The sequence below is a fragment of the Oncorhynchus mykiss genome, chromosome 5 (assembly GCF_057628025.1).
Source record: "Oncorhynchus mykiss isolate SJ-2025 chromosome 5, ASM5762802v1, whole genome shotgun sequence".
Classification (NCBI taxonomy): Eukaryota; Metazoa; Chordata; class Actinopteri; order Salmoniformes; family Salmonidae; genus Oncorhynchus; species Oncorhynchus mykiss.
In genome coordinates, this window is record NC_143026.1 from 88,650,178 (window position 1) to 88,666,939 (window position 16,762).

The window sequence follows — 16,762 nt, forward strand, 5'->3', positions numbered from 1 at the left end:
CTCCCCCCCTCTCTCTCTCTCTCTCGCTCTCTCTCTCTCTCTCTTTCCCTTCGCTTTCTCTCTGTCTATAAGATTTGTGTGCATGTTCCAGGCATATCTCACGTAGTGTGCCAAGCTGTGAGATCAGTGGCCACTCAGAAACACCATATGAAATGTATAATGTAGAGCCGGTAGTTAATGTCGCTGGCGATCCGTCGTTGCCCGCAGTGCACAGTCGCATGCTCGCCGCGTCACATAATTAGTCAAGCAGACCGAGGGGAGAGAGAGAGAGAGAGAAAAAGTTTATTTCTTCAAATATTTCTGTCTGAATTGGACGGTGATTACTATTTTCCTCTCATATCACTGGAGGAGTGAAATCTAGATTTATTGTATTGTACATGAAGGTTTCATAGAGTCACTGGCATGAGCTCTCCTCTATATAGATTTGATATCTTGGCTCATTCCGTTTGGAAAGCATGACACTATTCCTTTGTTAGAGGATGACTTAGCAGTATTAGCCATATTGAATATACAGGTTTTATTTCACCAGAATTCCACTTCAATAAATTATGTTAAGTGAAAAGATGGCTGTCAACTTACTGTACATTTAAATGATTTATTGCCACAGAATATGTGTAGCTGCGTAGGTATTGACAATGACTAGAATAACTCACCATTGAGTATATCGCATCAGTGAACTAAACATTATTCAAACAAATATTGACAGATAGTAAGAAGGTCCATTGTCATGCCAGTAGAGGTGACCCTGCAGAGGAGCTATTGAACCGCATCTCATAACAGTGAGCTTAGTGATTTAGTGTGCGTTTAAACAAACGAATGGGTTTCTCATCTGTCCTCCAAACTGACAGATTTCATGAAATAGTCTGGACCTTTTCATTTTCAGTATTACACATAATTTGCTGCTTCTTTTCCTGGCGCTGCTCTCTCTTCTTCTCTCTCTCTCTCTCTCCTTCTTTCTCTCTCTCTATCTCTCTCGCTTTCTCTCTCTCTCTCTCTCTCTCTCTCTCTCTCCTTTCTCTCTCTCCTTTCTCTCTCTCTCTCCTTCTTTCTCTCTCTCTCTCTCTCCTTTCTCTCTCTCTCTCCTTCTTTCTCTCTCTCTCTCTCTCTCTTCTTTCTCTCTCCTTTCTCTCTCTCTCTCTCTCTCCTTTCTCTCTCCTCTCTCTCTCCTCTCTCTCTCCTTCTCTCTCTCCTTCTCTCTCTCTCTCTCTCTCTCTCTCTCTCTCCTCTCTCTCTCCTTCTCTCTCCTTCTCTCTTTCTCCTTCTCTCTCTCTCTCCTTCTCTCTCTCTCTCCTTCTCTCTCTCTCCTCTCTCTCTCCTTCTCTCTCCTTCTCTCTTTCTCCTTCTCTCTCTCCTTCTCTCTCTCTCCTTCTCTCGCTCTCTACTTCTCCCTCTCTCTCGCTCCATTTCTCTTCAACTGCAGCCGAGTCATCTGTAATGAGAGAAAGAGGGATAGAAGAGGGAGAGAGAGAGATGCAGACTGAGAGGGTGAGATGGAGACCAATAGAACAAGACAGAGAGGTAGATACGGAGGAGAGAGAGATGCAGACTGAGAGGGTGAGATGGAGACCAATAGAACAAGACAGAGAGGTAGAGACAGAGGAGAGAGAGATGCAGACTGAGAGGGTGAGATGGAGACCAATAGAACAAGACAGAGAGGTAGATACGGAGGAGAGAGAGAGAGATGCAGACTGAGAGGGTGAGATGGAGACCAATAGAACAAGAAAGAGAGGTAGAGACAGAGGAGAGAGAGACTTTTCCAGTTTTCTCTCAGTCTGTCATGAGAAGCATGTTTATCTCTGGGTTAGCTTGGCTGGACTGTTTCTGGGTTAGCTTGGCCGGACTGTTTCTGGGTTAGCTTGGCTGGACAGTTTCTGGGTTAGCTTGGCTGGACTGTTTCTGGGTTAGCTTGGCTGGACTGTTTCTGGGTTAGCTTGGCTGGACTGTTTCTGGGTTAGCTTGGCTGGACTGTTTCTGGGTTAGCTTGGCTGGACTGTTTCTGGGTTAGCTTGGCTGGACTGTTTCTGGGTTAGCTTGGCTGGACTGTTTCTGGGTTAGCTTGGCTGGACTGTTTCTGGGTTAGCTTGGCTGGACTGTTTCTGGGTTAGCTTGGCTGGACTGTTTCTGGGTTAGCTTGGCTGGACTGTTTCTGGGTTAGCTTGGCTGGACTGTTTCTGGGTTAGCTTGGCTGGACTGTTTCTGGGTTAGCTTGGCTGGACTGTTTCTGGGTTAGCTTGGCTGGACTGTTTCTGGGTTAGCTTGGCTGGACTGTTTCTGGGTTAGCTTGGCTGGACTGTTTCTGGGTTAGCTTGGCTGGACTGTTTCTGGGTTAGCTTGGCTGGACTGTTTCTGGGTTAGCTTGGCTGGACTGTTTCTGGGTTAGCTTGGCTGGACTGTTTCTGGGTTAGCTTGGCTGGACTGTTTCTGGGTTAGCTTGGCTGGACTGTTTCTGGGTTAGCTTGGCTGGACTGTTTCTGGGTTAGCTTGGCTGGACTGTTTCTGGGTTAGCTTGGCTGGACTGTTTCTGGGTTAGCTTGGCTGGACTGTTTCTGGGTTAGCTTGGCTGGACAGTTTCTGGGTTAGCTTGGCTGGACTGTTTCTGGGTTAGCTTGGCTGGACTGTTTCTGGGTTAGCTTGGCTTGACTGTTTCTGGGTTAGCTTGGCTGGACTGTTTCTCCAATAGCCATTCTACTTCCACTGGATGACTTGTATGATAAATCAGTTATGTTTGTTTCATAGTGTGTATTCATCCAGGTTACTTTTGTTTGCAGATGTCTTTCTGTTTTCTGTATCGTTTGTCCTTCCTACAGTATTTAGGTAGGGGTCGGGAATCTAGCATGCATAGAATTATGATCATAGGAAAGGGAGGGCTGGTTGAGATGGGTATGGTTATGAGGTGGGTTGAGGTGGGTATGGTTATGAGATGGGTATGGTTATGAGGTGGGTTGAGGTGGGTATGGTTATGAGGTGGGTATGGTTATGAGATGGGTTGAGGTGGGTATGGTTATGAGGTGGGTTGAGGTGGGTATGGTTATGAGATGGGTTGAGGCGGGTATGGTTATGAGGTGGGTTGAGGTGGGTATGGTTATGAGGTGGGTTGAGGTGGGTATGGTTATGAGGTGGGTTGAGGTGGGTATGGTTATGAGGTGGGTTGAGGTGGGTATGGTTATGAGATGGGTTGAGGTGGGTATGGTTATGAGATGGGTTGAGGTGGGTATGGTTATGAGATGGGTATGGCTAAGAGATGGGTTGAGGTGGGTATGAATATTAGATGGGTTGAGGTGGGTATGGTCTATGAGATGGGTTGAGGTGGGTATGGTTATGAGATGGGTTGAGGTGGGTATGGTTATGAGATGGGTTGAGGTGGGTATGAATATGAGATGGGTTGAGGTGGGTATGAATATTAGATGGGTTGAGGTGGGTATGGTTATGAGATGGGTTGAGGTGGGTATGGTTATGAGATGGGTTGTGGTGGGTATGGTCTATGAGATGGGTTGAGGTGGGTTGAGGTGGGTATGAATATTAGATGGGTTGAGGTGGGTATGGTTATGAGATGGGTTGAGGTGGGTATGGTTATGAGATAGGTTGAGGTGGGTATGAATATTAGATGGGAGGTGGGTATGGTCTATGAGATGGGTTGAGGTAGGTATGGTTATGAGATGTTTTGAGGTAGGTATGAATATTAGATGGGTTGAGGTGGGTATGGTCTATGAGATGGGTTCTGGTGGGTATGGTTATGAGATGGGTATGGTTATGAGATGGGTTGAGGTGGGTATGGTCTATGAGATGGGTTGGGGCGGGTATGGTTATGAGATGGGTTGAGGCGGGTATGGTTATGAGATGGGTATGGTTATGAGATGGGTTGAGGTGGGTATTGTTATGAGATGGGTTGAGGCGGGTATGGTTATGAGATGGGTTGAGGTGGGTATGGTCTATGAGATGGGTTGAGGTGGGTATGGTCTATGAGATGGGTTGAGGTGGTTATGGTTATGAGATGGGTTGAGGTGGGTATGGTTATAAGATGGGTATGGTTATGAGATGGGTTGAGGTGGGTATGGTTGTGAGATGGGTTGAGGTGGGTATGGTTATGAGATGGGTATGGTTATGAGATGGGTTGAGGTGGGTATGGTTATGAGATGGGTTGAGGTGGGTATGGTTATGAGATGGGTTGAGATGGGTATGGTTATGAGATGGGTTGAGGTGGGTATGGTTATGAGATGGGTTGAGGTGGGTATGGTTGTGAGATGGGTTGAGGTGGGTATGGTTATGAGATGGGTTGAGGTGGGTATGGTTATGAGATGGGTTGAGGTGGGTATGGTTATGAGGTGGGTATGGTTATGAGATGGGTTGAGGTGGGTATGGTTATGAGATGGGTTGAGGTGGGTATGGTTATGAGATGGGTTGAGGTGGGTATGGTTATGAGATGGGTATGGTTATGAGATGGGTTGAGGTAGGTATGGTTATGAGATGGGTTGAGATGGGTATGGTTATGAGATGGGTTGAGGTGGGTATGGTTATGAGATGGGTATGGTTATGAGGTGGGTATGGTTATGAGATGGGTTGAGGTGGGTATGGTTATGAGATGGGTTGAGGTGGGTATGGTTATGAGATGGGTTGAGGTGGGTATGGTTATGAGATGGGTATGGTTATGAGATGGGTTGAGGTGGGTATGGTTATGAGATGGGTTGAATGGGTATGGTTATGAGATGGGTTGAGGTGGGTATGAATATGAGATGGGTTGAGGTGGGTATGAATATTAGATGGGTTGAGGTGGGTATGGTTATGAGATGGGTTGAGGTAGGTATGGTTATGAGATGGGTATGGTTATGAGATGGGTTGAGGTGGGTATGGTTGTGAGATGGGTTGAGGTGGGTATGGTTATGAGATGGGTTGAGGTGGGTATGGTTATGAGATGGGTTGAGATGGGTATGGTTATGTGATGGGTTGAGGTGGGTATGAATATGAGATGGGTTGAGGTGGGTATGAATATGAGATGGGTTGAGGTAGGTATGGTTATGAGATGGGTATGGTTATGAGATGGGTTGAGGTGGGTATGGTTGTGAGATGGGTTGAGGTGGGTATGGTTATGAGATGGGTATGGTTATGAGATGGGTTGAGGTGGGTATGGTTATGAGATGGGTTGAGATGGGTATGGTTATGAGATGGGTTGAGGCGGGTATGGTTGTGAGATGGGTTGAGGTGGGTATGGTTATGAGATGGGTTGAGGTGGGTATGGTTATGAGATGGGTTGAGGTGGGTATGGTTATGAGATGGGTATGGTTATGAGATGGGTTGAGGTGGGTATGGTCTATGAGATGGGTTGAGGTGGGTATGAATATGAGATGGGTTGAGATGGGTATGGTTATGAGATGGGTTGAGATGGGTATGGTTGTGAGAAGGGTTGAGGTGGGTATGCTGAGAGACACACTGAGAGGGCCCGCTTCCCTAAACACGCCCCCAGTGCTCAAATAAACAGGCTAAATAGCAGCAAGAACCATGGCGTGTGTGTGTGTGTGTGTGTGTGTGTGTGTGTGTGTGTGTGTGTGTGTGTGTGTGTGTGTGTGTGTGTGTGTGTGTGTGTGTGTGTGTGTGTGTGTGTGTGTGTGTGTGTGTGTGTGTGTGTGCACCCTAAATGAGCAGAGATCAGCAACATGTTACATTCCTCCCTTCTGGCTGGCACTGTGTCAGCTAATCAAGACCAGGTTGGTGCAACGCCCTAATGTTTCCCCCCTCCCCTCAGTCTTCAGGGGTTTTAGGTCCCCTTTATTCTCTTTCTCTCCCTCAATTGGACCTGTCCCCTCTCTCTCTCTCTCTTTATTTATTTATTTATCTCTGTCAGAGGTCATGGTTGCTCTCTGGGAGCCGGGGAAAGTTACAGGCTTTGATAATGTGGCAAACCTGATTTTATAGGCTGCCTATAGAGAGTGAAATAGGGGTGTGAAGGTAGAGAGAGAGACTGGGATGGAGAGATGATGGTAGAGGACAATAGAGAAAGGGAGAGTCGGCGTGAGAGGTCTAGACAATGAAGAGTGAGGTAGAGAGGCATTTAAAGAGAGATAGAGACTGAGTTAGTGGGGCATTTAAAGAGAGAGAGTCTGAGTTGGAGGGGCATTTGAAGAGAGGTAGAGACTGAGCTAGAGGGGCATTTAAAGAGAGGTAGAGACTGTGAATTAGAGGGGAATTTAAAGAGAGGTAGAGACTGAGATAGAGGGGCATTTAAAGAGAGGTAGAGACTGTGAATTAGAGGGGCATTTAAAGAGAGGTAGAGACTGTGAATTAGAAGGACATTTAAAGAGAGGTCGAGACTGAGATAGAGGGGCATTTAAAGAGAGGTAGAGACTGTGAATTAGAGGGGAATTTAAAGAGAGGTAGAGACTGTGAATTAGAGGGACTTTTAAGGAGAGGTAGAGACTGTGAATTAGAAGGACATTTAAAGAGAGGTAGAGACTGAATTAGAGGGACATTTAAAGAGAGGTAGAGACTGAGTTGGAGGGGCATTTAAAGAGAGGTAGAGACTGAATTAGAGGGGCATTTAAAGAGAGGTAGAGACTGTGAATTAGAGGGGCATTTAAAGAGAGGTAGAGACTGTGAATTAGAGGGGCATTTAAAGAGAGGTAGAGACTGTGAATTAGAGGGGCATTTAAAGAGAGTTAGAGACTGTGAGAGAGGGACATTTAAAGAGAGGTAGAGACTGTGAATTAGAGGGGCATTTAAAGAGAGGTAGAGACTGAATTAGAGGGGCATTTAAAGAGAGGTAGAGACTGTGAATTAGAGGGGCATTTAAAGAGAGGTAGAGACTGTGAATTAGAGGGGCATTTAAAGAGAGGTAGAGACTGTGAATTAGAGGGGCATTTAAAGAGAGGTAGAGACTGTGAATTAGAGGGGCATTTAAAGAGAGGTAGAGACTGTGAATTAGAAGGACATTTAAAGAGAGGTAGAGACTGAGTAAAAGATCACACGTGTGCAGTGGATAAAGGTATGTTTAATACCAGGTCTGGGGCTGAACTCATGGGGGAGGAGGGAGATGCAGTTAAACATGTTACACAGGTGGCTTATTAAACACATTGGATCTGAGGTACCAGGCGCTGGGCTGGACTGGGGTGGACTGGGGTAGGCTGGGCTGGACTGGGGTAGGCTGGGCTGGACTGGGGTAGGCTAGGGTGGACTGAGGTAGGCTGGACTGGGGTGGATTGGGGTAGGCAGGGCTGGACTGGGGTAGGCTGGGGTGAACTGGGGTAGGCTGGGCTGGACTTGGGATAGACTGGGTTTGGCTGGGCTGGACTGGGATAGGCTGGGCTGGACTGGGATAGGCTGGGCTGGACTTGGGTGGACTGAGTTTGTCTGGGCTGGGCTGGGGTAGGCTGGGGTGGACTGGGGTGGGCTGGGCTGGACTTGGGTAGGCTGGGGTGGACTGGGGTAGGCTGGGCTGAGGTAGGCTCGGGTGGACTGGGGTAGGCTGGGGTGGATTTGGGTGGACTGGGTTTGTCTGGGCTGGACTGGGGTAGGCTGGGGTGGACTGGGGTAGGCTGGGCTGGACTTGGGTGAACTGGGTTTGTCTGGGCTGGACTGGGGTAGGCTGGGGTGGACTGGGGTAGGCTGGGCTGGACTTGGGTGGACTGGGTTTGTCTGGGCTGGACTGGGGTAGGCTGGGGTGGATTTGGGTGGACTGGGTTTGTCTGGGCTGGACTGGGGTAGGCTGGGCTGGACTGGGGTAGGCTGGACTTGGGTGGACTGGGTTTGTCTGGGCTGGACTGGGGTAGGCTGGGGTGGACTGGGGTAGGCTGGGCTGGACTTGGGTGAACTGGGTTTGTCTGGGCTGGACTGGGGTGGACTGAGGTAGGCTGGGCTGGACTTGGGTGGACTGGGTTTGTCTGGGCTGGACTGGGGAAGGCTTGGGTGGATTTGGGTGGACTGGGTTTGTCTGGGCTGGACTGGTGTAGGCTGGGGTGGACTGGGGTAGGCTGGGCTGGACTTGGGTGGACTGGGTTTGTCTGGGCTGGACTGGGGTAGACTGGGGTGGACTGGGGTAGGCTGGGCTGGACTTGGGTGGACTGGGTTTGTCTGGGCTGGACTGGGGTAGACTGGGGTGGACTGGGGTAGGCTGGGCTGGACTTGGGTGGACTGGGTTTGTCTGGGCTGGACTGGGGTAGGCTGGGTGGACTTGGGTAGGCTGGGCTGGACTTGGGTAGGCTGGGGTGGACTGGGGTAGGCTGGGCTGGACTTGGGTGGACTGGGTTTGTCGGGGATGGACTGGGGTAGACTGGGGTAGGCTGGGGTGGATTTGGGTGGACTGGGTTTGTCTGGGCTGGACTGGGGTAGGCTTGGGTGGACTGGGGTAGGCTGGGCTGGACTTGGGTGAACTGGGTTTGTCTGGGCTGGACTGGGGTAGGCTGGGGTGGACTGGGGTAGGCTGGGCTGGACTTGGGTGGACTGGGTTTGTCTGGGCTGGAATGGGGTAGACTGGGGTGGACTGGGGTAGGCTGGGCTGGACTTGGGTGGACTGGGGTAGGCTGGGCTGGATTTGGGTGGACTGGGTTTTTCTGGGCTGGACTGGGGTAGGCTGGGGTGGACTGGGGTAGGCTGGGCTGGACTTGGGTGGACTGGGTTTGTCTGGGCTGGACTCGGGTAGGCTGGGGTGGACTGGGGTAGGCTGGGCTGGACTTGGGTGGACTGGGCTAGACTGGGGTAGGCTGGGGTGGACTGAGGTAGGCTGGGCTGGACTTGGGTGGACTGGTTTTGGCTGGGCTGGACTGGGGTAGGCTGGGCTGAGGTAGGCTCGGGTGGACTGGGGTAGGCTGGGGTGGATTTGGGTGGACTGGGTTTGTCTGGGCTGGACTGGGGTGGACTGGGGTAGGCTGGGCTGGACTTGGGTGAACTGGGTTTGTCTGGGCTGGACTGGGGTAGGCTGGGGTGGACTGGGGTAGGCTGGGGTGGACTTGGGTGGACTGGGTTTGTCTGGGCTGGACTGGGGTAGGCTGGGGTGGATTTGGGTGGACTGGGTTTGTCTGGGCTGGACTGGGGTAGGCTGGGCTGGACTGGGGTAGGCTGGACTTGGGTGGACTGGGTTTGTCTGGGCTGGACTGGGGTAGGCTGGGGTGGACTGGGGTAGGCTGGGCTGGACTTGGGTGAACTGGGTTTGTCTGGGGTGGACTGAGGTAGGCTGGGCTGGACTTGGGTGGACTGGGTTTGTCTGGGCTGGACTGGGGAAGGCTTGGGGGATTTGGGTGGACTGGGTTTGTCTGGGCTGGACTGGTGTAGGCTGGGGTGTACTGGGGTAGGCTGGGCTGGACTTGGGTGGACTGGGTTTGTCTGGGCTGGACTGGGGTAGACTGGGGTGGACTGGGGTAGGCTGGGCTGGACTTGGGTGGACTGGGTTTGTCTGGGCTGGACTGGGGTAGGCTGGGTGGACTGGGGTAGGCTGGGCTGGACTTGGGTAGGCTGGGGTGGACTGGGGTAGGCTGGGCTGGACTTGGGTGGACTGGGCTTGTCGGGGCTGGACTGGGGTAGACTGGGGTAGGCTGGGGTGGATTTGGGTGGACTGGGTTTGTCTGGGCTGGACTGGGGTAGGCTTGGGTGGACTGGGGTAGGCTGGGCTGGACTTGGGTGAACTGGGTTTGTCTGGGCTGGACTGGGGTAGGCTGGGGTGGACTGGGGAAGGCTGGGCTGGACTTGGGTGGACTGGGTTTGTCTGGGCTGGACTGGGGTAGGCTGGGCTGGACTTGGGTGGACTGGGGTTTGTCTGGGCTGGACTGGGGTAGGCTGGGGTGGATTTAGGTGGACTGGGTTTGTCTGGGCTGGACTGGGGTAGGCTGGGCTGGACTGGGGTAGGCTGGACTTGGGTGGACTGGGTTTGTCTGGGCTGGACTGGGGTAGGCTGGGGTGGACTGGGGTAGGCTGGGCTGGACTTGGGTGGACTGGGCTAGACTGGGGTAGGCTGGGGTGGACTGAGGTAGGCTGGGCTGGACTTGGGTGGACTGGTTTTGGCTGGGCTGGACTGGGGTAGGCTGGGGTGGACTGGGGTAGGCTGGGGTGGACTTGGGTGTACTGGGTTTGTCTGGGCTGGACTGGGGAAGGCTTGGGTGGATTTGGGTGGACTGGGGTTTTCTGGGCTGGACTGGGGTAGGCTGGGGTGGACTGGGGTAGGCTGGGCTGGACTTGGGTGGACTGGGTTTGTCTGGGCTGGAATGGGGTAGACTGGGGTGGACTGGGGTAGGCTGGGCTGGACTTGGGTGGACTGGGGTAGGCTGGGCTGGATTTGGGTGGACTGGGTTTTTCTGGGCTGGACTGGGGTAGGCTGGGGTGGACTGGGGTAGGCTGGGCTGGACTTGGGTGGACTGGGGTAGGCTGGGCTGGACTTGGGTGGACTGGGGAAGGCTGGGCTGGACTTGGGTGGACTGGGTTTGTCGGGGCTGGACTGGGGTAGGCTGGGGTGGATTTGGGTGGACTGGGTTTGTCTGGGCTGGACTGGGGTAGGCTGGGGTGGACTGGGGTAGGCTGGGCTGGACTTGGGTGGACTGGGGTAGGCTGGGCTGGACTTGGGTGGACTGGGTTTGTCGGGGCTGGACTGGGGTAGACTGGGGTAGGCTGGGCTGGATTTGGGTGGACTGGGTTTTTCTGGGCTGGACTGGGGTAGGCTGGGGTGGACTGGGGTAGGCTGGGCTGGACTTGGGTGGACTGGGTTTGTCTGGGCTGGACTGGGGTAGACTGGGGTGGACTGGGGTAGGCTGGGCTGGACTTGGGTGGACTGGGGTAGGCTGGGCTGGACTTGGGTGGACTGGGGAAGGCTGGGCTGGACTTGGGTGGACTGGGTTTGTCGGGGCTGGACTGGGGTAGACTGGGGTGGACTGGGTTTGTCTGGGCTGGACTGGGGTAGGCTGGGGTGGACTGGGGTAGGCTGGGCTGGACTTGGGTGAACTGGGTTTGTCTGGGCTGGACTGGGGTAGGCTGGGCTGGACTTGGGTGGACTGGGTTTGTCTGGGCTGGACTAGGGTAGGTGGGGTGGATTTGGGTGGACTGGGTTTGTCTGGGCTGGACTGGGGTAGGCTGGGCTGGACTGCGGTAGGCTGGGCTGGGCTTGGGTGAACTGGGTTTGTCTGGGCTGGACTGGGGTAGGCTGGGGTGGACTGGGGTAGGCTGGGCTGGACTTGGGTGGACTGGTTTTGTCTGGGCTGGACTGGGGTAGGTGGGGTGGATTTGGGTGGACTGGGTTTGTCTGGGCCGGACTGGTGTAGGCTGGGCTGGACTGGGGTAGGCTGGGCTGGACTGCGGTAGGCTGGGCTGGACTTGGGTGGACTGGGTTTGTCTGGGCTGGACTGGGGTAGGCTGGGCTGGACTTGGGTGGACTGGGTTTGTCTGGACTGGGGTAGGCTGGGCTGGACTTGTGTGGACTGGTTTTGGCTGGGCTGGACTGGGGTAGGCTGGGGTGGACTGGGGTAGGCTGGGCTGGACTTGGGTGGACTGGGTTTGTCTGGGCTGGACTGGGGTAGGCTGGGGTGGATTTGGGTGGAATGGGTTTGTCTGGGCTGGACTGGGGTAGGCTGGGGTGGATTTGGGTGGACTGGGTTTGTCTGGGCTGGACTGGGGTAGGCTGGGTGGACTGGGTTTGTCTGGGCTGGACTGGGGTGGACTGAGGTAGGCTGGGCTGGACTTGGGTGGACTGGGTTTGTCTGGGCTGGACTGGGGTAGGCTGGGGTGGACTGGGGTAGTCTGGGCTGGACTTTGGTGGACTGGTTGTGGCTGGGCTGGACTGGGGTAGGCTGGGGTGGACTAGGGTAGGCTGGGCTGGACTTGGGTGGACTTTGTTTGTCTGGGCTGGACTGGGGTAGGCTGGAGTAGGCTGGGCTGGACTTGGGTGGACTGGGTTTGTCTGGGCTGGACTGGGGTAGGCTTGGGTGGACTGAGGTAGGCTGGGCTGGACTTGGGTGGACTGGTTGTGGCTGGGCTGGACTGGGGTAGGCTGGGGTGGACTGGGGTAGGCTGGGCTGGACTTGGGTGGACTGGGTTTGTCTGGGCTGGACTGGGGTAGGCTGGGGTGGACTGAGGTAGGCTGGGCTGGACTTGGGTGGACTGGTTGTGGCTGGGCTGGACTGGGGTAGGCTGGGGTGGACTGGGGTAGGCTGGGCTGGACTTGGGTGGACTGGGTTTGTCTGGACTGGGGTCGACTGGGGTGGACTGGACTGGGGTAGGCTGGGGTGGACTGGACTGGGGTAGGCTGGGGTGGACTGGGTGGGGCGGATTATATTGGGCTGGACTGGGGCGGGCTTTACCGGTGAACTAGGGTGGACTGGAATAGGGTGGCTCGAGGTGGGGCGTGGTGGGGGGGTGGACTGGGGTTGGGTTGGGTAGGGTGGACTGGACTGGGGTGGACTGGACTAGACTGTGATTAACACCCTGTCTCCATGTTACAAACACAGTACAGCACGATCACCGTCCAGAGTCATGATGTTGTCATGTTCAGATGGGATTCACCTGAGGAAAGCTGGTGTGTGTTTGTTTTTTTACAGCATTATGACACCAAGTGTCCCATGGGATGTCCTGACTTTGCCATCGATGGCGATGAAGAGGACACTGCCAACAAGTAAGGCTCTGATTTAGAATATGCCGATGCCGATAGAGTCCCAGTATACTGTAGTTTGAGTATGTCTGATATCTGACATGGTTCTATGTATTAATCCCTCTTCATCCTCCTACCCATACCAATGCTGCCCTCCAGTGGTTTAGCCCTAAAGTACACTTATTGCATTTGGATCATAGCCTCTTGGACAGATCAATATTCATGAAATTATCATTGATCTGCTGAAATATTTGCAGGCTTATTTATTTAATTATTTATATACAGAATTGATTCGTGTATTTTCTGAATTTTATGTAGTCATTGATTTGCGGATTCATTTTGCTGAATTTAATTGGCTGATTTGATTTCCTGATGAGTTTTTTCTAATGTAATTTTCTCACTTTCAGGATCTCGTCTGAGGACAGTGGGGAGGTGGCGTCTTACACAGAGGACAGCGACGAATCCTATTCGTTGGAGCTGGATACAGACTCCTCCCACACGGGCCAGATGAACCTATTGGAGGAGATCCTGGACTCTCTGAGCACCACCAGCACAGAGCACGGCAAACTCAGCGCCGCCAAGAGCCTGGACTTCAGTTCAATGGACAACATCAACTACAAGGCAACGGTAAAAGAAATACCTGTAACATCTAAACCACACAAATCTAACCCCAGATACATACAGTAGATAGACAGAGCCTGGACGCCTTGGACAATATTGACTATGAGGCACCGGTAAGTGAAATACCTGTAACACTTAAACCACACGAATCTGACCCCAGATACATACAGTAGATAGACAGAGCCTGGACGCCTTGGACAATATTGACTATGAGGCACCGGTAAGTGAAATACCTGTAACACTTAAACCACACGAATCTGACCCCAGATACATACAGTAGATAGACAGAGCCTGGACGCCTTGGACAATATTGACTATGAGGCACCGGTAAGAGAAAACATCTGTATGTCTAAACTACTCTCTGTGTGTATCTGTGTTCTAGAACACCTCCAACCCCTTCAGTGAGAGCAACCTGCCCCAGGTGTGTACTAGTGGCAGTGGGGTGGTGGGGAGAGGAGGTGTTGGAGGAGGAGAACAGGGAGGGGGCTGGCAGGATGATGGTGCCCTCCACGGGAAGCACCTGCCCCCCTCCCCACGTAGACAACCCAGCAAGAGCAGCCTCAAGAGGCAGAAACATATCCTCTCAACATCCTCTCCACCTGTCCTAGCTCCAGCCTCAGAGCAGGACAACCAGGTCCCCAATCTCCAGCCCAAGACCCAGGCCCCTCAGACCAAGGCCCAGCATAAAATCCAACCTAATCCCCAGGCCCTTTATGACACACCCGCTATCTGTCTCTCTCAGCTCTGTCCAGAGGACACACCTCCATCACCATCCCTGGGAGACCACCACATCTCATCCAACCGGTCTCCAGTACCAACTCGTGCCTCCACATGCAATCCTCCACTGGCAACACACACACCACCGCTAACCCACACTAGAGAGTCCCCAAACCCCCAGTTGCTCAGCCCTGAGTCCAAACCCCAGACCACCTCCAGCATCCTGCGGAGGAAGGTGCTGTCCAAGGAAACGATGAGGCAGTACCAGGACAAGAGTCTCCAGAGGCAGGGCAGTAAGAGTCTGGGGGTGAAGGCCAGGCAGCCTTCAGTGCTGGTGCCCTGGGAGAGAGAGAGCTCAGAGGAGATGGGTCAGGGGGAGGAGCTGGGGCAAGAACAGGGCAGGGTCTCAGGGGCAGAGGAGAAAGGACTTCTGGAGGAGATAGATTCCATGTGTCATCTCGGCTCAGACTATCAGACCAGCCTACAACTGTCCCAGGTCCACTGCAAAAACAACAACACACATGCTAATACCCATTACAACAGCCACAGCAAAGCCACAGACAAGTCTTGAGACAGAAGCAGGGCCAGGGACAAGGGTCAGGGGTGGTTGAGGTAGAAGTTGCCTCTAACCACAGATCTACAATCAGACTGCCCTCCTCAAATCCTAGCCACTGAGGGGAAAAATGCAAAAACAGACCTTGGACCGCAGGAAGTCGCCGTGACACTGCCAGGCAACTGGAAATGATGCGTGTGTTCGCGCTGATACGACTCTTTGACTTACCCTTGTTTTTTTCCCCTCTTCCTGCCAAGTTTAGGGGTCTGAGTTGAAGACCGGTCATCTTGGTTCTCTTTCTAACCTGCTACAGAATTCAAACAAACCGTCTAATAAATGAAACAGACTGACCATGTAAACAAAGACTGACCGTGTAAACAAAGACTTAGCGTGTAAACAAAGACTGACCGTGTAAACAAAGACTGGCCGTGTAAACAAAGACTGACCGTGTAAACAAAGACTGGCCGTGTAAACAAAGACTGGCCGTGTAAACAAGGACTGACCGTGTAAACAAAGACTGGCCGTGTAAACAAAGACTGGCCGTGTAAACAAGGACTGACCGTGTAAACAAAGACTGGCCGTGTAAACAAAGACTGGCCGTGTAAACAAAGACTTACCGTGTAAACAAAGACTGACCGTGTAAACAAAGGGAAAATATGTGGTGGATTTGAACTCACATGAAATGGTACATATTACTCATTTACATGGTACTAAAAGATGTGTGTTTTAGTTAATAAAGAAGATATTTAGTCTCCCTCAGATCTGAAAGTATTGTAAAGACACAAAGTCCCCCCCCCCCCCCCCCCCCGACCTGAGTAACAGGTTCGTTGTACAGTTGCCTAACACGATGCCTTAAACAGAGCTGTGATTTGCTTTTGGCACGGCTCAGTCTTAAAATGTCTAATATATATTTATAGCTGTTACTTCTGGAAATGTTTGATCTGCTTAGATCCACTGTCACATGTCATGAATGTGGAAAAATTGACAGCTTTTTCACTGCACGTAAAGATAGTCAAGGTAGTTTAATATATGTTGCTCCGTTTTGTCTGTTTAGAGATGTATGTTTCTCAGGATGCTCCTGTTTGTCAGGACATAAAGGAGAAGAGGAGTTGTGTAAACCGATGATAGGAATAAATAGACAATCCTCTCTCTCTCTTTCTCTCTCTGTCTGTTTCTCTCATCTCTCTCTCTCTGTTTCTCTCCATCTCTCTCTCTGTTTCTCTCCATCTCTCTGTCTGTTTCTCTCCATCTCTCTCTGTTTCTCTCCATCTCTCTCTGTTTCTCTCCATCTCTCTCTCTGTTTCTCTCCATCTCTCTCTGTTTCTCTCCATCTCTCTCTGTTTCTCTCTGTTTCTCTCCTTCTCTCCACTTCTTCCTGCTCACCTTCATTCACCTTTCCTTGCTCACCATCTTATAACATCTCTTTCCATTCTCCTCTCTCTTCTGTCCTTCCCCCTGGTTTTTGGTGCTGACAGCTAAAATGGAGGCTGACAGCTAAAATGGAGGCTGACAGTTAAAATGGAGGCTGACAGTTAAAATGGAGGCCAGTAGAGTTGAGTGCTTTAGGTGGAGTGGGATTTCTCAAACTAAAATCGTTGCTCTGTGCGCACACCAAATGAAATGCAAGCTTTCTCCTAAACACTGAGGTGACGCTTTCACACTGTGTTTTACCAGAAGGCTTGAGATGATTGCAGAAGGATAACGAAGCAATACGGCTCTCTTCAGAGAGTATGGACAGATGTCTGAAGTGATTTTAAAAAAAAAATCTCCCATGGAGAGAATGCAAGCCCTTTGGGTAATGTCCAGAGATTGTGACCACTCACTATATTACCACTATAGTACATACAGACAGAAAAAAGTATTTTCCAGTGCTTGTTTGTGGTTATGTTATGATGATGAGTTTAGCCAGTTTTCTCTAGTGCTGTTGGGTGTGCCAATTTAGCGGTAGCTCCCTCCCTGACTGCCGGGCTGTGCTAACGATGAGGTTGTAAAGTGTTCGCCGTGGTTCTGAGAAGTCTCCGCTATTCATTTGGATCTCAAAGGGCCTGTGTACAATTTGTTGGCCTGTTTTATTTCACTCCCCAAAATATTACCTATTTGGACAGTTTTGAAGTTTGAAAGCTGTCAATATACTATGCAACAAACAAAAAAAAACATTTAAAGTTTCCAAATTCTGAATAGATTTTTACTTTACCACTATTCATGAATTGTAATCAGATCAGGTAATTGATAATCATATTTGTAAATCCATTGATTAACTGATGGTTTCATTAGATTGTCTGTCATTTGGCCAAAATGTGGGTTTGTGTGTAAGAATGAAG

At 51.7% G+C, this 16,762-nt stretch overlaps 1 protein-coding gene across 1 annotated transcript in view; it reads left to right on the forward strand.

Annotated features, from left to right (window-relative positions):
• LOC110524795 (DENN domain-containing protein 1B) overlaps positions 1–16,528 on the forward strand; it is a gene marked incomplete at its 5' end in the record, with an annotated part of 45,226 nt that extends 28,698 nt beyond the window's left edge. The window contains 3 exon segments of the mRNA XM_090236247.1: positions 12,501–12,574; positions 12,958–13,177; positions 13,554–16,528. Coding sequence (XP_090092373.1) covers positions 12,501–12,574; positions 12,958–13,177; positions 13,554–14,459 — 1,200 coding nt within the window.
• Between the last annotated feature and the right edge of the window lie 234 nt (positions 16,529–16,762).